Source organism: Nicotiana attenuata, chromosome 1 (genome assembly GCF_001879085.1).
Source record: "Nicotiana attenuata strain UT chromosome 1, NIATTr2, whole genome shotgun sequence".
NCBI lineage: Eukaryota > Viridiplantae > Streptophyta > Magnoliopsida > Solanales > Solanaceae > Nicotiana > Nicotiana attenuata.
The window spans coordinates 76,435,216-76,462,052 of NC_031989.1; the positions used below are offsets into that span (position 1 = coordinate 76,435,216).

The 26,837-nt window shown below is 43.6% G+C and overlaps 1 protein-coding gene across 1 annotated transcript; it reads left to right on the forward strand.

The window, feature by feature from the left end:
- LOC109242170 (RNA-directed DNA polymerase homolog) lies at positions 4,395-4,805 on the forward strand (the record flags this gene model as incomplete). Its single annotated transcript, XM_019409016.1, has 1 exon — positions 4,395-4,805. A coding segment is annotated over one exon (411 nt), but the record flags the coding sequence as incomplete, so codon positions are not given.

A 26,837-nucleotide genomic window follows, 5' to 3' on the forward strand; every position in this document is an offset into this window, starting at 1 on the left:
TATGCTGGCTCCCAAATCACATAATGCCTTTGCAAAGGCATAACTCCCAATGGTGCATGGAATAGTGAAGCTACCTGGATCGGACATCTTTTGGGCTATCGGTTTTGCCACCACTGCGCTGCAGGTTTGTGTTAGAGTTACGGTGGATAGATCTTGAAAATCAAACTTCTTTGACATTAAATCTTTCATCATCTTGGCATAACCGGGCATCTCCCTCAAGGCATCCATCAATGGAATATTCAATTGGATTTGACGCAGCATCTCCATAAACTTTTTGTATTGGTCTGCCTTCTTTTGCTTGACCAGTCTCTGAGGGAAGGGTGCAGGGATCACCCTTTGGGCACTACTGGCTGGCTTCTCTTTGTTAGGAGTGTCTGGCACAAGAGGTGTCACCTGTTCTGCAACTTGCTCGGTCTCATTTTCTTTGCCTTTACCCTCCTGACTCTGCTCAACCACTACTTCGGTGAGTTCCGCTGGCTGTTCTTCCTCTAATGGCACTGGAGTAGCTGGTGTAGTGTTCTTGCTGGCCTGTGCAATTTCCTGCTCTCGATCTAAATCTCTACCATTCCTTAAACTGACTGCCATCAGCTGATTCGGGTTTTGCTCCTTGGGATTAACGTTTGTGTCTGCAGGTAAAGTTCCTGGAGTGCGGTTGTTCAATGCCATGGACAGCTGACCCAGCTGTGTTTCAATATTCTTGATGGCTGAATCATGGACTGCTAATTTTTTCTGCACTTTGTTATTTGTCCCAATAAGTTGTTGAAGCATACCTCTAATTTCTACCATGTTGTTGTCTTGCTGCTGAGGGGGTGGTTGATAAGCAAATTGTTGCTGATTATGCTGTGGATAACCCTGTGGTTTCTGATAAGGTACGGGCACTAATTGATTTTGAGGGTGCATACCCCCAGGCTGCTGCATATTAGGCCTGTACTGCTGATTATGTGGCGGTCTCCACTGTTGTGTTCCTTGTCTCTGGCCCCCATAATTGTTGACATAGTTCATATCTTCCCGGACCCCTTGGTTTTCGCCTTCTCCGCTCCATGAACAAACATATGACTGATTAATACATGGTGTACATAATCCTCCATTCGTTGTATCAACAATGTGCACCTGTTTTGTACCCATCTCATCAATCTTCTTTGTCAGTAAGCTCATCTGGGTTAGGAGTGTGGCCATGTTTTCTTCCTGCGAATTATTGGGATCCAATGGAACGGAATGTATTATGGGTGCTAGTGTTGCACCTCTAGTCATCCACCCTGCATTTTGTGACATCTTGTCTAAGAGAATTTTGCACTCGGTGAATGTTTTGCTTAAGAACGCACCTCCAGCTGAAGCATCCACATTAGCCTTCAAGTTGTCAGTTAGACCCATGTAGAATCTCTGGCCAAGCATTTGATCCGGAACGCCATGATGAGTACACTTCACAAGCATCCCTTTAAATCTCTCCCAAGTTTCCTGCAAGGACTCCGTGGACTGCTGCCTAAACTATAATATGGCATCAATTTGCTGTGCAGTCTTGTTAGGTGGGTAGAACTTGTTCAAGAACTGCTTGACTAATTCCTCCCAAGTGGTGATAGAGTTGATCGGGAGTGAATTTAACCAAGTCTGAGCTGCCCCGATTACTTAAAACGGGAATAGGAGCAACTTGATAGCTTCAGGAGTCACATTCGGCTGCCTTTGGGTCATGCAAATTGACAGGAAATTTTTCAAGTGTTGTTGTGGGTCTTCAATGCTTGACCCGGAGAACAATCCCTTATTTTGCAGCAGATGCAGCATGTTGTTGGTGATTTGGAATGTCTCCGCTTGAATTGCAGGCACAGCTATAGCAGTGGCCAGATTGTCAGCTGTAGGCTGTGCCCAGTCATAAAGTGCAGCCTCTGGCACAAGAGGTGCCACTCCCCTGACTTCCAGGTCAACTTGCTCATTCCTGTTGTTTCCGTTGGCGTTGTTCACGTCACCCATATCAAATTCGGGTTGGTTCGTTAGTTGAGTTTGTTGAAGTCCTTTGTTGGCACGGTTCAATGCCCTGAATATTTTCTCGGGGTCTGAGAGTCCTTCTATTAGTTCTCCAGTCCTCGAAGAATTTCTAGGCATACACCTGCTTCCCACAAGATTTCAACCGTTAGAATTTCAATGTAAAGATTGGTAAAGAGAAAACGGATTACACTTGGAATCTTTGTATTTCTTTCAATTGTAATTGATAATACCGTTAGTTCCCCGGGAACGGCGCCAAAATTTGATCACGCTCAACTAAGTCTCACAAAAGACTATGCGGGCGTTGCAAATATAATCCGAGTATTATTGCCCAGAGTCGAACCACAGAGAACTAACCTATCAATCACTACTGTCAGATTTACTAAATTCACACAATCTGTTTTCCCAAACTTTTCGATTCACAATGGTTGATTTTCTAACAACTAAGGTTGAAAGTAATTAACACCTGAAAATTAACTAAACTTGATGTGTAAACAGTAGAAATAAAGTCTAAGGCAATGGTTTCCTCCGTTGGTACTTTCCTTAGTTGTATATGTCCTATAACTATGATTTAGCTATCTCTAACAATCATGAACTCTCCATCTATCGTAATTCTCTCTCAAGTAATTATAATAATCTACTAGACGCACTTTCTCAAGCTACGCTAGCTACTTGCACAATACGGTTCACTTAGATTGCACCCGGGGTTTCGTTATCTCTAATCCAACCCCTAAACGCTCGGTTATGATTCTCGTCTATACTCCGGGAGTGATGTTGTTCATACAATCACCTAAATATGCACTCTCTCTCAAGAAGATACATAATAAATAGGAACGGATAATTGAGGGCCCTTTCAACTATTCCACAATCAAAACATAAATGAACAATTAGATATTAACAATCAAATCTAATTATATTGATAACACAACCAAGTTATTCCCAACGGGTTCCACCAAAACCTTACATTAAGGTTTTTAGCTACTCATGACAATGGGTAAATCAAATACTAAAAAATTCATAATCATAAATTGCAAGAAAATAAAGAAGAATAGAAATAATGATGTTTTGGGTGATCTCTCACACTTGTTTTTCTTGCCAAAGTACTCTCTAATAATGTTACATGCCTCCTTTGGGCGAGTTCTAGTGTTTAAATAGGGTTTTGGGCTAAGAATTCCGAAATTTGCACTTTAGTCCTTCAATTTCTCGTCGCCTGCCGCGGTCCTACCGCGCCCACGCTGGGACCGCGGCCAAATGGCCTCTCTGAATCTCCTCTGACAGCTCACCGCGGTCCTACCGCGCCCACGCTGGGACCGTGGCAGTTCACCTCCAGGCCTCGTTTGTGTATTTCAAATGGTTCACTCGACAACTTTGATGCGATTGGTTTCTTTTTCTTCCATAAATGATACAAAATCACTCCATAGCCTTTTTCTAATGTATGTAACCTGAAAAACATGAAAAGCACTAATAAGAGCATTTTGCTATCACTTTTACAATAAAAACTCTACAAGAAAGTGGTTCTTTTGGGGCTTAATCATAGTTCAATTCACCTATTATCAGGAGGTCAGGCAGCCAGGGGTCGTCCCAGAGGGGGAGGTAGATCAGGCGGTGGCTAGGCTCGTTTCTATGCTATTCCAGGCAGGACAAATGTTGTTGCTTCAGATGCTGTCATTACAGGTATTGTTTCAGTCTGCCACCAAGATGCCTCTGTATTATTTGATCCCGGTTCAACCTATTTTTATGTGTCCTCATATTTTGCTCATTATTTGGGTGCGCTCCGGGAGTCTCTTGCTTTACCTGTTCATGTGTCTACCCCGGTGGGCGATACTGTTGTTGTAAACCGTGTGTACCGGTCATGTGTGGTGACTATTGGGGGTCTGGAGACCCGAGTTGATCTATTGCTATTGAGCATGGTGGATTTTGATGTCATTTTGGGCATGGATTGGTTATCTCCGTGTCGTGCTATTCTAGACTGTCATGCTAAGACAGTCACTTTGGCTATGCTGGGCATACCGCGGATCGAGTGGCGTGGTGTGACTGATTATGTTCCTAGTAGAGTGATCTCTTTCTTGAAGGCCCAGCGTATGGTTGGGAAGGGTTGTCTTTCATATCTAGCGTTTGTGAGGGATGTTGTAGCTGAGACTCCTAGTATTGATTATGTTCCAGTTGTGAGGGATTTTCCCGATGTATTTCTTGCAGACCTGCCGGGCATGCCACCGGACAGGGATATTGATTTTGGTGTTGACCTGGAACCAGGCACTCAGCCCATTTCCATTCCGCCGTATCGTATGGCACCAGCGGAGTTGAAAAAATTGAAGGAGCAGCTCCAGGAACTCTTAGATAAGGGGTTCATTCGGCCTAGTGTGTCACCTTGGGGTGTGCCGGTTCTGTTTGTGAAGAAGAAGGATGGCACAATGAGACTGTACATCGATTATAGGCAATTGAACAAGGTAACAATTAAGAACAAGTATCCCTTACCTCGCATTGATGATTTATTTGACCAGCTTCAGGGAGCGAGGGTGTTCTCCAAGATTGATCTCCGTTCAGGTTATCACCAGTTGAAGATCAGGGATTCAGATATTCTTAAGACTGCTTTCAGGACTAGATATGGTCATTATGAATTTCTTGTTATGTCTTTCGGGCTGACCAACGCCCCAGTAGCGTTCATGCATTTGATGAATAGTGTATTTCGGCCTTATCTGGATTCGTTCGTTATTGTATTCATTGATGATATTCTGGTGTACTCGCGTAGTCAGGAGGAGCACGCGGAGCATTTGAGAGTTGTATTGCAGAGATTGAGGGAGGAGAAGCTTTATGCAAAGTTCTCCAAGTGTGAATTTTGGCTTGGTTCAGTGGCTTTCTTGGGGCACGTGGTGTCCAGCGAGGGTATTCGGGTTAATCCAAAGAAGATAGAGGGGGTTCAGAGTTGGCCTAGACCGTCCTCAGCCATAGAGATTCATAGCTTCCTTGGGTTGGCAGGCTATTATCGCCGGTTTGTTCAGGGATTTTCATCTATCGCATCGCCCTTGACCAAGTTGACTCAGAAGGGTGTTTCATATGTATGGTCGGACGAGTGTGAGGAGAGCTTTCAGAAGCTCAAGACAGCCTTGACCACAACTCCAGTATTGGTTTTGCCATCAGCTTCAGGTTCATTTACTGTCTATTGTGATGCTTTGAGAGTTGGGATTGGTTGTGTATTGATGCAGGAGGGTAGAGTTATTGCTTATGCTTCTCGTCAGTTGAAGCCCCATGAGAAGAACTACCCCGTTCATGATTTGGAGTTGGCTGCCATAGTTCATGCATTGAAGATTTGGAGGCACTACTTGTATGGTGTATCTTGTGAGGTATTCACTGATCATCGCAGTCTTCAGCATTTGTTCAAGCAAAAGGATCTTAATTTGAGGCAACAGAGATGGCTAGAGTTGCTTAAGGATTATGATATTACCATACTGTATCATCCGGGAAAGGCCAACGTGGTGGCCGATGCTTTGAGCCGAAAGGCAGTGAGTATGGGGAGTTTGGCATACATTCCAGTTGGGGAGAGACCCTTTGCAGTTGATGTTCAGGCCTTGGCCAATCGGTTTGTTAGATTAGATATTTCGGAGCCCAGTCGGGTGTTGGCTTGTGTGATTTCTCGGTCTTCTTTATATGATCGCATCAGAGAGCGCCAGTATGATGATCCGCATTTGCTTGTCCTTAAGGACAGAGTTCAGCATGATGATGCCAGAGATGTGACCATCAGTGATGATGGGGTGTTGAGGATGTAGGGCCGGATTTGTGTGCCCAATATGGATGGGCTTAGAGAGTTGATTCTGGAGGAGGCCCATAGCTCGCGGTATTCCATTCATCCTGGTACCGCGAAGATGTATCAGGATTTGAGGCAGCACTATTGGTAGAGGAGAATGAAGAAAGGTATAGTGGGGTTTGTAGCTTGGTGTCTCAATTGTCAGCAGGTGAAATATAAGCATCAGAGACCGGGTGGCTTGCTTCAGCAGATGGTTATTCCCGAGTGGAAGTGGGAGAGGATTACTATGGACTTTGTGGTTAGACTTCCTCGGACATTGAAGAAGTTTGATGCTATTTGGGTGATTATGGATCGGCTGACCAAGTCCGCGCACTTCATTCCTATCTGTACTACTTATTCTTCAGAGCGGTTGGCAGAGATTTACATCCGGGAGATTGTTCGGTTGCATGGTGTTCCGGTTTCCATCATCTCAGATCGAGGTACTCAGTTTACTTCCCAGTTTTGGAGAGCCGTGCAGAGAGAGTTGGGTACTCAGGTGGAGTTGAGCACAACTTTTCATCCTCAGACGGACGGGCAGTTCGAGCATACTATTCAGATATTGGAGGACATGTTGCGTGCTTGTGTTATTGATTTTGGAGGTTCATGGGATGGGTTTCTACCGCTTGCAGAGTTTTCCTACAACAACAGCTACCAGTCGAGTATTCAGATGGCTCCGCATGAGGCTTCGTATGGGAGGCGGTGTAGATCTCCAGTTGGTTGGTTCGAGTCCGGCGAGGCTAGGCTATTGGGGACAGATTTGTTCAGGATGCCTTAGAGAAGGTGAAGGTGATTCAGGAGAGGCTTCGTACAGCGCAGTCGCGTCAGAAGAGTTATGCAGACCGGAAGGTTCGAGATGTGTCCTACATGGTTGGTGAGAAGGTCTTGCTGAAGGTTTCGCCCATGAAGGGTGTTATGAGATTTGGGAAGAAAGGGAAGTTGAGTCCGCGGTTCATTGGGCCTTTTGAGGTGCTTCGGAGGATTGGGGAGGTGGCTTATGAGCTTGCTTTGCCACCCAGCTTGTCGAGTGTGCATCCGGTATTTCATGTTTCAATGCTCCGGAAGTATATTGGAGATCCGTCTCATGTTTTGGACTTCAGCACGGTTCAGTTGGATGATGATTTAACCTTTGATGTGGAGCCAGTAGCTATTTTGGGCCGTCAGGTTCGGAAGTTGAGGTCAAAGGATATAGCTTCAGTGAAAGTGCAGTGGAGAGGTTGGCCCGTGGAGAAGGCTACCCGGGAGACCGAGCGGGAGATGCGGAGCACATATCCTCACCTATTTGAGACTTCAGGTATGTTTCTTGACTTGTTCGAGGATGAACATTTGTTTAAGTTGGGGAGGATGTGATGACCCGACTAGTCGTCTCATGAGTTACCACTCTGTTTCCCCCATTTCTACTTCTTTATGCTTCGTTATCCGTGTTTTATGTGGTCGAGTTGATTGGTTTGCGTTCGGAGTGGAATTGGTAAGAAATGAGACACTTAGTCTCTTTTAAGAAGGTTTAAGTTGGAAAAGTCAACCGGATGTTGACTTATGTGTTAGAGGGCTCGGATGTGAGTTCCGATGGTTCGGTTAACTTCGGGAGGTGACTTATGACTTAGGAGTGTGATCGGAGTTGGTTTTGGAGGTCCGGTGTAGAATTAGGCTTGAATTAGCGAAGTTAGTATTTTAGCGATTTCTGGTTGATAGGTGAGATTTTGATCTGGGGGTCGGAATATAATTCCGAGAGTTGCTGTAGCTTCGTTATGTGATTTGGGATGTGTGTGCAAAATTTCAGGTCATTCTAACGTGGTTTGGTTGGGGTTTTTGATCGAAAGCGTATTTCGGAAGTTTTTAGAAAACTTAGGCTTGAATTCGATGTGAATTGGTGGATTTGGTGTTGTTTGAGGTGTTTTGATGATTGGAACAAGTTTGAATGAGGTTTTAGGATGTGTTGGTGCTTTTGGTTGAGGTCCCGGGGGCCTCGGGTGCGTTTCGGGTGGTCAACCGGACCATTTTTGAAGTTGAAATGTTGCAGAAATGCTGTTCAGATGTTGCAGAGGTTGTGGCTTTCGTGATCGCGTAGGTGGTGTCGCGAACGCGTAGAAGAAAATTGGAAGGCAAAAAACTTGCTCTTCGCGTCCGCGAAGGAGGGATCGCGTTCGCGTAAGGTTGGAAGCTGGTGCTTCACGTTCACAGGAGCCTGCTCGCGTTCGCGTATAAGGAGTTGGGGGTCAGTGGTAATTGTTCTTCGCGTTTGCATGTGATGGAACATGTTCGCGTAGGTATGAGGGTCTAAGGCATCGCGTTCGCGGGAGGAGTATCGCGTTAGCGTAGGGTTAATTTTGAGAATAAATAAAAAAGGTGCTTCGCGATCGCAAAGAAGGAATATCAGAACTGGGCAGAAAGTTTATAAGACATTTCATCTGCGATTTTGAGCCATTTTTCCACCATAGCTGAGTATTTTGAGAGATCTTTGAGGGAGATTGAAGAGGGACTCAAGGAGAATTGATTGGAGGTAAGATTTATGAACCTAAAACGTGATTCTATTGTGAAATTAACCTAGAAATTCATGGAACTTAAGCTAAAAATGGAAGGACTAGGGCTTGGGATTTTGAACTTTTAAATTGGGATTTGAAGGACCATTCGAGGTCAGATTTGAGAACTTTTGATATGTATGAACTCGTGAAAGGATAAGGAACCCGTTGATGTAAGAATATCTAAGTTTCGAGAAGTGGGCCCGGGGCTCGGGTTTTGCTAATTTCGAGATTTTTGATATTTTTTGATTGCTTTCGCTTGGGCTTTGTTCCCTTAGCATATTGTGACGTATTTGTTCTGGTTTTGGATAGATTCGATGTGCATGGAGGCCGATTCGAGGGGCAAAGGCGCCGCGAGCTAGAGTTTTAGCCGGTTTGAGGTGAGTAATGCTTGTAAATGATGTCTTGAGGGTTTGAAACCCCGGATTGCACATCGTAATGCTATATTGAGTTGAGACACGCGCTTGATGATGAGTGCGGGGTCGTTTATCATTGGGGATTGTGACTTGGTCCGTCCCGATTGATGATTTTACCGCGTATTTGCCTGCAATTTATTTGTTATCATCATGATTTGGATTGATTGTCATATTTGGGCTTCGCGCCAATTAGTTGAACCCTCCGAGGATTTTTATCACTATTTCCTCACTGTTTTGACTTACTACTTGAACTCAGTCGTACTATTTTCCATTGTTTTACAACTCAGCCACTTTTACTCGATTTTGAAACTAAAATGATATTTTAAATGATGTTTTGGGCTGAGAACTACTATTTTACCAATGCCCGAGGGGCTTATGTGATTTCTGGACTGAGTATGGCCGAGGGCCAGATATGAGGATACACTGATACTGATATGAGGTCGAGGGCCTAGATTTGATATAGCGCTTGGGCCGTAAGGGGCCCCTCCGGAGTCTGCACACCCCCAGTGAGCGTGGGTACCTAGTTGTGATATGAGAGAGAGAGCCCGAGGGGCTGGTAATTTTCTATGTGTTTCCATTCTTTATTTGTCTGTCACTTAACTGCTTATCTGTTGTAGAATTATCTCATTCCGCTTGTCTTTGGTTTATTGCTTTCATATTACTTGTTTTACTGCCGCATTATAGATTACCCTGTGCATACGTGATTTCTTATTCTCAGTCATTATTTATGCTTATTACTCACTGGGTCGGAGTACTCACATTACTCCCTGCACCTTGCGTGCAGATCCAGGTGTTCCAAAGGCTGAGTGAGAGTTTTTCCCCGTTGAGCAGCAGTTGCTGGAGTTATCGAGGTAGCTGCATGGCGTCCGCAGACCCGATTTCTCCTTCTATCTTATTATTTTTCCGCATTCCTAGACTATCAATGTATTAGAGGCTCGAGACTTGTGACACCGGATCAGTATGGGCTATGTAGTAGTATTATCTTATTGAATTCCGCATATTTAACTTGTTGTTTCAGACTTTTATTATGGTAATTTGGCAATTTAACTGTGTTAGCTAATAATGAATCTTAATAATAAAATGGGTTGAGGTTGTTAGTTGGTCAGGCTAGCCTAGCAGTGTGTTGGGCGCCATCACGACCAGGGTTGGGGTCGTGACAATTAGATAAATTATCAAAATAATAATTTTAAAAATAATTATTAGGGATTTATGGATAAAAAGGGAGATTCAATTTAAACCTTTAAAATTATGAAAAAAATAATAAAAACCTTGGGCATGCTTATATATGCATATATGCTATGTTAAAGGTATTTGTGCATTTTTAAAATATATAGAAAAAATTTGGGTATCAACAGCTGCCCCTCTTTACCCGGGAAGGATGAAAGAATTTTCGGGTAAAGAAATGATGGCCAATTTTGACCGAGCGAAACGGTTTGGGAAGACTTAGGCCGCACCCTGGCTTTTGAGTTGCCTACATATCCCTGGTTTTACAGGAATCGGGCCGTATGTAGTTCCGGATCCATCGGCGGAGTATACCGATGAAGCGATTTCAAGAACGGACGCAACATCTAGGACTGGGTGAGTGGACAATTTACGAAAACGGTTAGGTTTGATATGGCTGAGGGAACTGAAGTGGGATCGCTCCTGCTGGGATAGCCGTTGCTCGCCGGCTTACCTGTAAATAAGCAATACAAGCATATATTGTGCGTAAATTTAAACATGATGCAAATTCCCGTTGGACCATGAATGTTGTCTCTGGACGGTTAGGAATGGCATCCTCAAACCATGATGTCCTGGGCCATGAAGCGTAGTATAAAAGATTCGCAGGCCATGAAATGATGTTCTCGGTCTATGAGGATGGTGCCTCCGAACCATGACGTCTTTGAATAATGATATGAAAAAGATTGAAAGAGATCCTCAGGCCATGACATGGTGTTCTCGGGCTATGAAGATGGTGCCTCCGAACGATGACGCCTTCGGATGAGTTGGCGATATTTCAGCCCATGAAGGATGCAGTAGTATGATGCGAACAAGAAAGAGCTCAGTCTTGCGAATTGAAGGGCAGAGCTTAGCCCGTAAGAGAAGCGAGACAAATAGTGCTTGGGATAGCGCTTAGTTTCGAAGAAAATCGGAGGCAGAGCTTAGCCTCGAAAGGCAGAATGGTAGCCTTATGCAGATTGGAAGGCAGGATAGTAGCCTTATGCAATGCAGATGCAGATGGAGGTAGAGCTTAACCTCGGAAGGCAGAATGGTAGCCTTATGCAAATTGGAAGACAGAATAGTTGCCTTATGTAATGCAAATGCAGATGGAGACAACGTTTAGTCTCGGAAGGTAGAATGGTAGCCTTATGCAAATGGGAAGGCAGAATAGTAGCCTTATGCAATGCAAATGCAGATGGAGACAGCGTTTAGTCTCGGAAGGCATAATAGTAGCCTTATGCAAATTGGAAGGCAGAATAGTACCCTTATGCAGACTGGAAGGCAGAATAATAGCCTTATGCAATGCAAATGCAGATGGAGACAACGTTTAGTCTCGGAAGGTAGAATGGTAGCCTTATGCAAATTGGAATGCAGAATAGTAGCCTTATGCAGATTGGAAGGCAGAATAGTAGCCTTATGCAATGCAGATGCAGGTGGAGACAGCGTTTAGTCTTGGAAGGTAGAATAGTAGCCTTATGCGTTTTGCCTTTGTCATAATAAGGCCTTTATAGACAATTAAAGACATTGAATGCTACGTTACATAATCATTGTATTTAATACAGTGGTCATGTAAAAGCTAGATAAAGTGGTGTATACAACTAAAACAAGGTATAAGAGCTCCACAGTTGTTTCTCATGCCGCTGGTAATTTAAGTGAAGACTTTGTATTGGACAGAAATCTGACCACCCCGACCGGGGCGACCGCGACCCTGTTTCAGTCACCATATGAAAGAAGTCAACGGAACCATTCTGACTCCATCACCGCGACATTCTGCATAAGTGACGAGGGTACGCCCCTCATCCTGACCAGTAGGCTTCCACAATTCTGGCAAGACAAGTTATGTCTAAGGAAAAAGCAGTTTCCTTTCGACTATAAATATGAAGTGAAGGGAACCCTGAAAGGGGGACAGGAGATCGACTTCTTCTCCAAAAACTCCAAGAAGTCAGAGAATAGATAACAAAACTCCACCCGAAGGAAAAGGAAGCTCCATCTAGAGATGGAGAGGGAGGAAGAGAGAAAAATACAACGATTGTAATTCCCTTCCCCTCCAAGGAGGGGGCAGGGCAAAGTTTCATCATGAATAAAACATTTTCGATGTTTCTTCCATTTTTGTATTTAATTGCCATTTCTTTATCTTTAGATCCGATATGAATTATGATTGACTACGATTTACCCCTTCATCTCTTTGATTGATTTGCTTAAAAGAGTTTAACTTCTTTTGAGCCAAACAATTTGGCGCTGTCTGTGGGGATTTCCTAGTGAAAACACCTAGTTCTTTCTTCGGATCGAAGCAATAGAAACGTGAGAGGAGCATCCAACTCACGTCGAATTTGAAGGAAACACATGGGGAAGAGGAGGATCGAGCGGACCAATAAGGTCTAGAAATCCATACCTTACCAGCCCCAAAACATCTCGAACAAGGCTAAAGATACTGCGATCAAAATCAACGGGCAGGGATAAAGAACATCCTATCCTCATCCCTCGCAATCCGCTAAATATGACGCCGATGCAGGAGTGCTCCGGTAGAAGAACCAAACATTGCCGCAGTATATCCAAAATCCCTCCGATCGATGGCGTCTTCAAAATGAACAGCCAGTTATGCGAAAGGCTGAAACATGCATATCGTGAGGGTCCGGCCGAAATATCGGTGTCCAATACCCACAGCATTGAAACCGTCGATGCAGGCAATGATTACCAAACAGGGACTCCCCCAGGGAACACCCGACACCCACCGGTGACCAACAGTGGTTAGCAGGTTATTCTATATATTATCCCATGTTTGGTGGTGTTCCTTCCAAAAATAGTGGTTGCCAGCTATGAGGTGCAAGTTACGACGCCTCGTCGTACGGAGCCATGGCACGCATCCAAACAGCACCTATGTGAGGGTATCGCAGTGGCTCATGCTATCATGGCGACAAGGTCGTTTAGGCTAAGCTAGGAAGTGGAAATTCTGCGTTCTGCCAATGTTCCCTATCGCCCGGCTTACCCTTCCAGAAAAGACAAGACGGGTCGTTATTTCGACAAGTTCGAAATAACACCCTTAAGGCTAAGGGCCTTCGCCATCAAATATTCAGAGGTTCAACCTCGTCCGAACTAGAGACGGGTCGTTATTTCGACAAGTTCAAAATAACACCCTTAAGGCTAAGGGCCTTCGCCATCAAATATTCAGAGGTTCGACCTCGTTCGAACTCAAGACGGGTCGTTATTTCGACAAGTTCGAAATATTCGAAATAATACCCTTAAGGCTAAGGGCCTTCGCCATCAAAATATTCAGAGGTTCGACCTCGTTCGAACTCAAGACGGGTCGTTATTTCGACAAGTTCGAAATAACACCCTTAAGGCTAAGGGCCTTCGCCATCAAATATTCAGAGGTTCGACCTCGTTCGAACTCAAGACGGGTCGTTATTTCGACAAGTTCGAAATAACACCCTTAAGGCTAAGGGCCTTCGCCATCAAATAATCAAAGGTTCGACCTCGCTCGAACTCAAGACGGGTCGTTATTTCGACAAGTTCGAAAAAACACCCTTAAGGCTAAGGGCCTTCGCCATCAAATATTCAGAGGTTCAACCTCGTTCGAACTCAAGACGGGTCGTTATTTCGACAAGTTCGAAATAACACCCTTAAGGCTAAGGGCCTTCGCCATCAAATATTCAGAGGTTCGACCTCGTTCGAACTCAAGACGGGTCGTTATTTCGACAAGTTCGAAATAACACCCTTAAGGCTAAGGGCCTTCACCATCAAATATTCAGAGATTCGACCTCGTTCGAACTCAAGACGGGTCGTTATTTCGTCAAGTCCGAAATAGCACCCTTAAGGCTAAGGGCCTTCGCCATCAAATATTCAGAGGTTCGACCTCGCTCGAACTCAAGACGGGTCGTTATTTCGATAAGTTCGAAGCAACACCCTTAAGGCCAAGGGCCTTCGCCGTCTAATATTCAAAGGTTCGACCTCGTTCGAACTCAAGACGGGTCGTTATTTCGACAAATTCAAAATAACACCCTTAAGGCTAAGGGCCTTCGCCATCAAATATTCAAAGGTTCGACCTCGTTCGAACTCAAGACGGGTCGTTATTTCGATAAGTTCGAAGCAACACCCTTAAGGCCAAGGGCCTTCGCCGTCTAATATTCAAAGGTTCGACCTCGCTCGAATTCGAGGCGGGTCATCATTTCAATAAAGTTTGAAATGACGCACAAGGCAAGAAGCCTTTCTTAAAAGGGGGGAGCAAAACCGGGACTCGCCCGACGAACCTCCGCCCTTTAACAAAATCAGGAAGCGCCAGAAAGAAAGCTGAAACACAAGGCAAATGGCGAAAAAGAATTCATTAATCATAAAATCATGAGTGCGGGCTGTCGCCACCTACATCCGGCCGAAACCGACCGGCAAATACAAACAAGAAAACAAAAAAAAAACAAGCAATCTGACGCCAATCGGTGAATGAAATGAAACAAAGGAAATACAACTCTTCACTCAGCGGCGTCGCCGTCTCCGTCGTCACCCCCCTCACCATCTGCACCTCCATCGGCTTCAGGCGTCGCAATATCATACCCACAGTTAGCACGAGCCTCGCGAGCCTTTGCTCGAGCCTCCTCATAAGCAGCCTCGGTCACGGTGCCTGCCTACCACAAGTCCTTAAAAATATCCCGCTGAGCTTCAGCATAGACCCAGAGCTCATGAGCTTGGTGTGGAAATGCAGCACGAGATGGCCCAGCTTGAGCCCTCAACCGCTGATTCTCCGCCTCTAAAGCTGCGACCCGATCCTCCAGAACAGAGGCCTCCTGATCGTCCGTGCCGATTCGCTCCTCAAGCCTCGCCTCCCTCAGAGTCGCTGTCGCCCTTTCCGACTCCTGCTGGGACTGAAGTACGCGAATCGTGTCCTCTAGGGTCGCCGCTCTCGCCGAAGCTTCGGACCAGGCTGTCTCAATACGCTCTAGCTCCGCAACCTTGCTCTCCATCACAGCCAACTTCCCTCTCCACTCAGCGCCCATCTCCTCGATCCTGATTCGGCTCTGTTCCATCTCCAACTGCGTTGACCTCAACTTGTCCTGCAGATACTCACACTCAGCTGCAACTCCCCTACCCACTTCGAGTTCCTCATCTTTGAGGAAAAGTTGTTCCTCAAGCTCACTCTTGCTGCGGATTGTCTGCAGCAGCTCCCGATCCTTCTTCTCCAATTCCTCACCTAAAGCCTGGTTACGGGAATCCGACCTCATCCATTCGTGCAACTCGCGGCATCGATTGCGATAACGACGGTATTTTTCCAACAACTACAAGAAAATCCTCGATCGAATGTTGGCCCTACAAATGCTCTCCACCTCCACCAGGAACGTCTGGAAAATCAGGAGGCAGTCAAATCAGAGTTCGTTCGCGGAAAATTAAAAAAAAAAAGAGAAAAGAGGGATCAAATCAAAATAAGAATCAAATACGACGTACCCTCAGGCCCATGATAGCCACTTCACTCCTTAGTTTGGCGTCCGGGAAATTCCGCAAGGACTCATTTTCAGCCTTCGAACACAGCAAGCTAAGCTGCGACACCAAATTATCCCCCTGCGTCAGGAGATTCACGTCAGAAGGAATGTCAAGAACACGGGACGGCCCTCCCGCGTGAACCACCGAATAAGTAAGGCCCTCCTCGAACATCCTGACATCATCAGGGTCCAGGTCAGATTCGGATTCATATTCGTCGACCACTGCACTCTTTCCCTTTTCCACTGCCGAAAGGGGAGTACGACCCGCCACAGAAGGAGAAGGTACACTCGAAATCACGATGGCAGCACTAGGGTCACGACTCTCCGCTTCAGAAGGACGTCGATCACCGTCAGCAACGGGAGCCCCGGATGGGTCCACTGCGACGGCCGAATCTATCTGGCATCGGCCGCTGGTGCCAGCTTCAGCAGCTCGCTCCGCTTCCGGAGAAGACACTGCAGCAACATTTTTCCCTGAGCTCATTGGGGGAGACTCATCTAAATTGATCACAGTCGGAGGCGCCGCTTCAAACGCCACCCTCCTTCTTTTCGACGTTCCTTCCTCTTCTCCAGTCGACGGTGATCCATTAGCGGAACGAACGATGTTGGTTGGAACTTCCTGAGAGGCCGCCCTTGCTGGAGTGGCCAGAACCGCAGACTCAACCGAAGCCGCCCTCGATGAAGGAGGAGCGGCAGAAACTGCAGCAAGGCGAGCAGACGCGCCCGGCCGTCGGAAGGCCAGCTGAGGAGCCCTTCTCCACACTCTCCATGACAACAACAAATGATAATTCAAGGGATGTAAAGCAAGAGCGAAAAGACAGAAAATAACAATACTCACCAGCCAGGGGCCTACGGCCAAACCTATCGGGAAAGGTCGACCAAGTTCTAACCCCCGCTGTGTGGGGAAGGACGGCTTCGACCCACTCGCGGATCCCCTCCAAAGGCGGCGGAGGCAATCTTTCGGCTGCGAAATCATAAAATAGGTCAGTACATACGACACGAAAGGTAAAGGAAAAGAGAAAAATCGGACACTCTACCAATCAGAAGTATAAACTTACGGGCAAAATTCCACACTTCAGGAAATCCGGTTGGGTCCGCCACTAGATACTCAGTCCGAATATAGAAAAAGTTTTCATAAAAACGACGATTGGTCCTATCGTCCATCTTTACCACTAGGCTTTTCGACCCCCGAGGGCGCGCATGGATCATCGAGCCACGAATCAACTGGGGCGCGAACAGGCTAAGGACGTGGCCCAGAGTAACCTCTCGACCGGCGAGCTCCGCATACTTGATAAACATGAGGAACAGCTTTTACAAATAAGGAGAAAGTTGGGCCGGGCATACCTCATAATAGCGACAGAAATCTACCACCAGCATAGGAAGCGGGAGCGTGTACCCTACAAGAAAGGGGTAGGCATAGAACATACAAAATCCGGGACGGTCAATTTGAACCCGATCGTCTCTCCCTGCCGGTACCATCTCGACAAAGCTAGGAATGCCCCATCGTTCCCTTAAATCCGCTATCCCTACCTCCCCTATGAGGGGAGGAATATCCACCGGCTCCGCCCCACCATCAGCTGTGAAGTCGATCACATCTCTTCCCGGGCGGGGTAAAATTTCTTCTACAAAGGGAACCTCTTCACCCTCCACCCACTCTATATCTCCGGCGGTCGGAGCAGAATTCTCAGTCGCCGGAGGAGCAACAAGAAGACTGTCACGGGAAGAAACGCCGGCCATCTTTAGCCCAAAGAAAAGAGAGAAAGAACTCGACGGGAGAAGCGAAGAAATTAAGGATTGCTACGAGCGAAGGAGTAAGATAGAGCTCGAATTAATAGAAAAGGAGATATCCTGAGAATTTTTTCAAAGATGAACAATAAAGTGCGAAAAACAAATGATGAGGGTTCCCCGATTTATAAGAGGCATAAATACCCCGAGCGCGAGACCCAATGGTCGCCATTAAGACCCAATGGGACGCGAAAAGTTTCAGGTCCTCAAAAACGTGCGTCATAACGACCGCTTACACGAAGCAACGCTTCATTTACCAACCGGCGCTTCAGTTTCGCAACCGTCATAACCGTGCGCGAACACTGATCGACACCCCCGAACAATTTTGAAACTCACAACGCGAAAAGAAACAGTATGGGGTTCAGATTCCTTCCGACTACGTTGCGCACGTGATCCGTCTGTCGGAGTTGTTAAAGTACGACCCCGCCGAACGGAGGGACTAACTGTATTGGTCAGAAATCTGACCACCCCGACCGGGACGACCACGAACCTGTTTCAGTCACTATATGAAAGAAGTCAACGGAATCATTCTAACTCCATCACCGCGACATTCTCCACAAGTGACGAGGGTACGCCCCTCACCCCGACCAGTAGGCTTCCACAATTCCGACAAGACAAGTTACGTCTAAGGAAAAAGCAGTTTCCTTTCGACTATAAATATGAAGTAAAGGGAACCCAGAAAGGGGGACAGGAGATCGACTTCTTCTCCAAAAACTCCAAGAAGTCAGAGAATAGATAATAGAACTCCATCCGAAGGAAAAGGAAGCTCCATCTAGAGATGGAGAGGGAGGAAGAGAGAAAAACACAACGATTGTAATTCCCTTCCCCTCCAAGGAGGGGGCAGGGCAAAGTTTCATCATGAATAAAACATTTTCGATGCTTCTTCCATTTTTGTATTTAATTGCCATTTCTTTATCTTTAGATCCGATATGAATTATGATTGACTACGATTTACCCCTTCATCTCTTTGATTGATTTGCTTAAAAAGAGTTTAACTTCTTTTGAGCCAAACAGACTTCAATACGAGACAGTGCACATAATTCAGCATACCGTCAAAGACATTAATCTATAGTTCAGCGAACAAGCAGTAATATAACAAGGTCTAGATCATTCGTGCATATTAGGAGTTGAAGAGGTTCAACGTCACCTTAGTTACATTAGGATGGTCAAGCTTATGCCACACTGAAACTTGTTGAGTAAAAGCTGCCCTTAGTGATGCTATTTCAGCTTCTGTCCTGTGGCCCTCTTCCCCCCAGTCTAGCAGTTTAACTGCCACCAAGTAATTCACATGGTTAACTAGAAAATTATTTTCTTTTTCTCCTTTTAAATAAATAGTGCCAAACTTTGTTAATTTAACCGGGCAAAATAAAGAAAAGAAAAAAGAGTTGCAGATGCTATGTGCTTAAATAAGGATAATAAACAGGTGAATTAAGTTTTAGCACTACCTCATTGTATTGATGGTAAATTAACTGACTATATATATAATAAGGGTGAGCTGGTAACATGAAAGAACTTATCGATATTTGGGTAATGTAAATTGTTTTTGCATTAGCCGTAAAGTATTAAAATTTGCAGTTAACCTCAAAAATAAAGTGAAGGAACCTAGAAAAATAGTACGTAAATGAAACTGACCGGCGACATTCATAAACGCCACGGTGGACGGTACCAAAGGTGCCACGAGCAAGGACACTTTTGATGATTAGCTTAGAAGTGTCAATTTCCCAGTCGTATCTTTGCCTAGGCGGCACTAATAGAGAAAGGTTGGTAGGGGTGGTGGTTGCTGGCCGCCACTACCGCAGTAGTAGTAATATAATAGTGCAAGTGGTGGTGTAGTTAATGCAAGAATCATCGAGTGGTTTCTTCATGTTGTTCTTCTCCATAGTCCTTACCCTGTTAAGATGTTTCAGCTTATAAGCACTTTTAGTTTAACCAAGGCTTTTACTAGTTTATCCTTAGTAATATTTTTTAATTCACAAAATATTTTCTACAAAATAAATTTTCTAACTTTCTCTTTATTCCATATTCATTGTTCATCCTTTTCTTTACAACGAAACTTTTTAATTTACAATCTTTTGTAAAGTTTGTAAGAGTATTTTAGTTATTTTAACAAAATAACAGTTTATCAACACTTTTCTACCAAACACATCAACTGCTTATTATTAGTTTCAGCACGTCTATCCAAACACGTAAATGTTATTTAAAAAAATCAGTTTTAGCACTTAAAAATACTTTTCAGCACTTCAAGCTTATCAATTATTTACAATCAACTAATCAAAACGGGCTCTAAAAAGCATCTAGTTTGAAACGGAGGGAGTGTATTGGGGAAAATTATATTTATATATAAAGGTGACGTGTCAAGACACGTGGATTAGTCAAATGGTCAAAGAATCACAATTAACCACGAGTCAGGAGTTACAACAGATACGAGCAAGGAAAGAGGAAGAGGCACGGGACATCAGACCAGTAACACGGCGCCCGTACCTATTTAAGTCATTTATATCCGAGAATCAGAAGGAATGAATCTGACAACATACGAGGGTCCAAATACAATATTTGATAAGCATTAAATGCTGAAAATGTTAGAGAATCTGTCTTAAATGCATGTTGAAGAAGGACGCCGTTACCAAATGGACCGATGACTGCCAAAAGGCCTTCGACAGAATCTAGGAATACCTGTCAACACCACCAGTCTTGGTCTCGCCCGAGCCAGGTAGACCCCTATTACTCTACATTGCAGTACTAGATGGAGCCTTCGGTTGCATTTTGGGGCAGCATGATGAAACGGGGAGAAATGAACAAGCCATTTACTATCTCAGCAAGAAGTTCACTCCCTACGAAGCCCGGTATTCTCTTTTCGAATGCACCTGTTGTGCTTTGACTTGGGTAGCTCAGAAGCTGAGACATTACTTCTATGCCTATACCACGCATCTCATATCAAGGATGGATCCTTTAAAGTACATCTTTCAGAAGTCCATGCCCACTGGCAAGCTAGCCAAGTGGCAAATCCTGCTGAGGGAATTCGATATTGTGTACGTAACCAAGAAGGCGATCAAAGGACAAGCACTGGCAAACCACCTTGCTGAAAACCCCGTGGATGGAGAATATGAACCTTTGAAAACATATTTTCCCGANAAACCAAGAAAATCAAACAACCCAGCAACTTCAGGGAGATCCACAGAACAACAACGTACTGATTACTTCTCCACAAGGCTCTCTACGGCGGTCTCGTGAAGGCGTTCCTGATGGGTCTCATACAGATGGACAAGCTCAATTCGAGAATGTTGAAACTATGGATGAGGCTTTACAAAAACTTATTCCTTCTCAAGTCAATAAAGCTCTTCAGGCTTTTGTTAGCCAATTACCTGCTGCACCACCTACACCCACACCAAATAACAACACTCTAGAGAACCCTCATTTTGGACTCGTTAATTCAGGTAGTGGTGGAATCCCCAGCGAATCACAGGAGGGAGAACCAGGTAATTTAGTTAATTCTAATTTACAGAATTTAGTACTAACATTGCAGAAACAGCTCAAGGAGCAAAATGACCGCATAGAGCAAATACCCGAGGTGCCACTAGTGATCAAAGGGGTAGATATGGATAAATATTCACAACAACCTTGGAAGCCAAGTGCTGCTCCCCTTCCAATCCCAAAGAAATTCAAAATGCCTGAGATGCCGAAATACGATGGAACAACAGACCCGCGAAACCACGTGACTGCGTTCACAACAGGCGTAAAAGGCAATGATTTGACTAAGCAGGAGATCGAATCTGTATTAGTCAAAAAAATTGGTGAAACACTCACTAAGGGTGCACTAACATGGTATTCTCTTTTACCCGAAAATTCTATAAATTTTTTTCTTAACTTGCAGATTCTTTCATCGAAGCACATTCGGGAGCCTAAAAAGTTGAAAAAAGAATGGAAGATATTTTCAAGATCAAACAAGGGGACTCAGAATTGCATAGGGAATTTGTGGACAGATTTCAGCGTGAAAGAATGACATTGCCACGTGTACCGGATGACTAGGCAGCTATAGCGTTCACGAGCAATTTGAATGAAAAAAGCTCAGAAGCTACGAGGCGACTCAAGGAAAGACTTCGAGAATTCCCAGCTACAACATGGAATGATATTTACAATCGTTATAGCACAAAATTGAGGATCGAAGAAGATATTATTTTACGACATCAAAAAGAAGAAAAAGTAAGCTCAAGACGGGCTGAAAATGAAAAAAGGTCCGGTAAAAACAGGTACGAGCCATACATGGGACCTGCGGGAAGAGACTCACGGTCAAAACAGGATAATCAGAGGTACGATCACAGATCAAGGAATAGAGAGTCAAGCTCATCATCAAGATTTTGGAGTGACCGAAGCGCACGTGAGTCACGAGACAATGATGGAGGTCTAAAGGCAAGGTTTGGCGGTTATAATTTCAACGTAAGCACCTCTGAACTCGTGGCTTTTTTAAGAAGCATGGGAGATAAGGTACGGTGGCCCAAGGAAATGAGATCAAATCCAAACCGACGAAACCCTGATCATTGGTGTGAATTTCATAACGATCACGGGCATAAAACAGCAGATTGTAGGTTTTTATAGGGTGAAGTTGATCATTTGTTAAAACAAGGATATCTCACCGAGTTATTCAGTGAGAAAGGTAAACAGGCATACATGAAGAACAGGAAGGAGACTCCAAAACCACCTTCTCCCAAAAGAACTGTCAACGTTATAAGTGGGGGTGAAGACATCAATGGTATATCATACACTGCTGCTAACAAAATTTCCAAAGTAACAATTACCCAAGGAAAACGGGTGCGGCATGTTTTAGAAGAAGACAACATTACATTCAGTGATGCAGATGCAGATGACGTGTTAACTCCTCATAACGATGCACTGGTAATATCTTTAATTGTATACGATACTAATGTAAAACGAGTTTTGATTGATCCAGGTAGTTCCGTAAACATTATTCTATTAAGAGTATTATGTGAGATGCAAGCTGAAGAAAAAGTAATACCAAAGGCACATACTCTATCTGGGTTTGATAATTCCAGCGTCGTTACGAAAGGAGAGGTAACGCTCACCACATTTGCTGAAGGAGTCATCAAAGATACAAAGTTCCAGGTAGTAGACATGGAGATGACTTACAATATGATTCTTGGGAGACCATGGATCCACGAAATGGACGTTGTTCCTTCAACCTTGCATCAAGTCGTTAAATTTCTAGCGCCATGGGGAACATGTCAAATCAGGGGAGATCAACAGACATCTAGAAACATCAACTCCGTGGCAGATTCAAGTACGAAGGGTGAAGAAAAATAGCAATTACCGAATTCAGTTGAGGATAACATAGCGTCAACCTCAACTGAACAAGAGCAAACAGATGTAGATTCAAGGCCCGATTCCATTCAAGAACCAGAGGAAAATGAAAACATCAAAACGACGATAGAAGAGCTGGAGGCAGTGGTTTTGTTTATACACTAGCCAGAGAGAAAAGTGTATATAGGAGCCAATCTTAGCCCGGAGGTGAAGCGTAAGTTAATTGAATTTTTAAAAGCTAACACACTGTTTTGCTTGGTCCCATACTGACATGACAGGGATACCACCGGAGGTGATGACTCATAAACTAAATGAAGATCCCTCATATCCTCCAGTCAAGCAAAAGAAAAGAAAGCAAGGAACTTTCAAGAATCAGGTGATTCAAGAAGAAGTCCAAAAATTGCTAAAAATTGGATCTATTCGTGAGGTAAAGTATCCTAACTGGTTAGCCAACACTGTTGTAGTTCCAAAGAAGAACGGTAAGTGGCGGGTTTGCATAGATTACACAGATCTTAATAAAGCCTGCCCTAAAGATTCTTTTCCACTTCCACACATAGATCAATTGATTGATACAACTACAGGTCATGAACTATTAAGTTTTTTAGATGCATATTCAGGGTATAATCAGATTAAAATGGATCCAGGAGATGAAGAAAAAACTTCCTTCATAACAGACATGGGGACTTACTGTTATAAAGTAATGCCCTTTGGTCTAAAGAATGCAGGCGCAACGTATCAGAGGTTAGTTACCAAAATGTTCCAAGAGCATTTAGGTAAGACTATGGAGGTATACATAGATGACATGCTTGTTAAAACTCAGTATTCAAAAGATCATATATCGCATCTGTCTGAAACGTTTAAGATTTTGCGAAAATTTAATATGAAGTTAAACCCCGAAAAATGTGCATTTGGTGTTGCAACAGGTAAGTTCTTAGGTTTTCTTGTTTCTAACTGTGGTATTGAGGTGAATCTTGCACAGATTAAGGCCATTGAAGAAATCCCTGATATACTCTCGAGCAAGAAAGAGGTTTAAAGATTAACAGTGAGGATTGCAGCATTGGGAAAATTCATTTCTAAATCATCAGAGAAGTGTTTTAAATTCTTCTCAGCTCTTAAGAAGCAGGATCATTTTGAATGGAATGAAGAGTGTCAGCAAGCACCCAGGAATTTGAAAGTATACTTATCAAATCCACCGTTGCTAGCAAAACCAAAGGCTTGGGAAAGATTTCTCATTTACCTTGCTGTTTCAGAAGTAGCGGTAAGTGCGATTTTGGTTCGAGAAGAACAAGGTAAACAATCCCCTATCTATTATGTTAGTAAATCTTTGGTAGATGCGGAAACGCGGTATCCTCAATTGGAAAAGCTTGCACTCGCATTAATCATGGCATCTAGGAAATTAAGGCCTTACTTTCAGTGTCATCCTATTGCTGTAGTAACCGCCTATCCTTTACGTAATATATTGCATAAGCATGAATTATCAGGTAGGTTGGCTAAGTGGGCAATAGAGTCAAGTGAATACGAAATCACGTACCAACCTAGAACTGCTATAAAATCACAAGTGTTAGCTTATTTCGTGGCTGATTTTAGCCACGGCATGCAATTAGAAGCACAAAAAGAGTTACAGGTGCTCAATGGAGCTAATCCAGGAACTTGGACTTTATTCGCTGATGGTTCATCTAATGTAAAAACAGCAGGTTTAGGGATTGTTTTGGTACCACCTACGGGTGAAACCATTCGAAAAGCTATCAAATATCATTCAATAACTAACAATGAGGCAGAGTATGAGGCTGTGATTGCAGGTTTAGAATTGGCACGAGAACTTGGCATAAATCAGATTATAATCAAGAGCGATTCACAACTCGTGGTTAATAAAATGCTGGGGACTTATACAGCCAGGGAAGCAAGGATGGAACAATATTTAGAAAAGGTGCGGGAGTTAATAAAGCAATTTCAAACCTGGAAAGTTACACAAATACAAAGGGATGAAAATCTTGAAGCAGACGCTTTAGCTAATCTCGCATCTGCAGCTGACGTGGCAAGCAATGCAAATGCTTTGGTTATTCATTTATTTCATTAAGCGCTCGACCCTGATAAAAATGAGGTAAATTTTGATAATATAATGTGGGATTGGAGGAACGAGATTGTTGCTTTTTTGCAGTATGGAACCGTCCCTGATGACAAGAAAAAAGCCCATGCACTTCGAAAAAAGGCTGCTCGCTACTGTTTAAATCGAGGCAACCTATATCGTAAAATGTTCAGTGGCCCCTTAGATAGATGCCTTGGACCTTCTCAAACAGAGTATGTAATGAGGGAAATACACGAGGGACATTGTGGAAATCACGCCGGAGGAAGATCATTGGTAAGAACCTTAATCTGGGCAGGTTACTACTGGCCAAAAATGGAAGAAGAAGCGCAAAGTTTCGTGGCCAAATGTGATAAATGTAAAAGGTACGGTAACAACATGCATAGACCCGCGGAATTATTACATCCGGTCATCGCACCATGGCCATTCATGAAATGGGGAATGGATATCGTGGGTCCATTACCACAAGCAAAAGGACAGGTAAAATTTCTGCTCGTACTTACTGATTATTTTACTAAATGGGTAGAGGCAGGAGCTTTCAAGCAGGTACGAGAAAAGGAAGTCAAAGATTTTATTTGGCGAAACATCATATGCCGATTCGGTGTACCAAAGGAAATCGTATGTGATAATGGCCCTCAGTTTATAGGAGCTCAAATCACAGAATTTTTTCAAAGTTGGCAAATTAAAAGGATTACGTCCACACCTTATCATCCGGTAGGTAATGGGCAAGCAGAGTCAACAAACAAGGTTATTATCAATAATTTAAAGAAGCGTTTGGAAGAATCAAAAGGAAATTGGCCAGAGGTGCTACCTGGTGTTTTATGGGCGTATCGCACAACAACAAAAACGAGCACAGGGGAAACACCGTTTTCATTGGTTTACGGAGCTGAGGCTTTAATTCCAGTTGAGATAGGAGAACCAAGCACACGGTTCACACAAGCGACACAAGAATCTAATGATGAGGAGATGCGGGTCAATCTAGATTTACTTGAAGGAAGGAGAGAAGCTGCATTAATAAGAATGACAGCACAAAAACAAGTCATAGAACGATATTACAACAGGAAAGCACGCCTCAGATTCTTTAAAGTTGGGGACTTCGTACTTAAAAAGGTTTTCCAATCTACAAAGGCAGCCAACGCGGGTAAACTAAGTCCAACTTGGGAAGGACCCTATAGAGTTCGTGATATTGCAGGAAAGGGAGCATATGAATTGGAGACAATGGATGGCAAAATACTACCTTCACATTGGAATGCTGTTCATTTGAAGAGATATTACTTCTAAGGAATACCCACGGTCAGGCAATAAACTAACCTGTACTAAATGATGAGTCACGACCTGTAAGGCACCCGGAGTAAACTAAAATTCCTGGCCTAGGGTTACAATTATTCTGATAGAAATATAAACGGGTTAGGCAGTCTTCATCTAAAATCGCACCTCCGAGTCCCGTATGTTTTTCCTTTTCAGGAAAAGGACCAAAAGAGAGAAACAATCAAGTGCTCGAGGCTTCATACTTCAACACTCAAATACTTGGGGGACTACATAATATACACGAGTATGTATAAAGAAGGCAAAGAAGATTGAAGAGAAATCAAGCCTGGAAAAGTCAAGTGCAGAGTAAAAGTCACAAAGTCACGAGCCATGGCCAAAGAAAACCCTACTGTAGTTAGGGTAAAAGCCATGTACTAAAATGAGTTATATGGAAAAACCTCATGTATTTATTATTCTGAAACGGGTTATGAAGAAAAACCTCGTGTTTGCAATCTAATTTTAAATCTGTTACAAGAAAAACAGTTACGAGAAAGTTATAGATGTAATTCAAATACATGTAAAGAATTCTTCAAACTAGACAAAGTTCAAATAAAAACTTGTCAATGTTATTACAAAAGAAACATGTGTGTTCCTATTTCTTTATCGTATGTTAACACCATTATGAAGTTGAGACGTCTTCTTCATTAAGTGTTGAAATATAAAAGGGCCCTCTTTTATAAAACTCATGTTTACTTTAGCTATTCATGAAGTTAACAAAAGCATTTTCTAAAGAACAAAAATGCAGATTATTCTATAAGTCCTTAGAAATAATGGCAAGGATAAAATAAATAGAAGTTTAAGATAATAACACAGAAAACTTCTTAAATACTTAAAACTAAGTACGAACTTAGTCATAAAACTATGAAATTGTTTATACAAACTGCCCCATAAAAGACTTGGGGACTTGCGTTCCAAAACCAAACCTCAAATGAAGTTAAGGGTTTGATTACAATTTTTTGAAATAAACCCTCAAATGAAGCCAAGGGTTTCTAACACAAC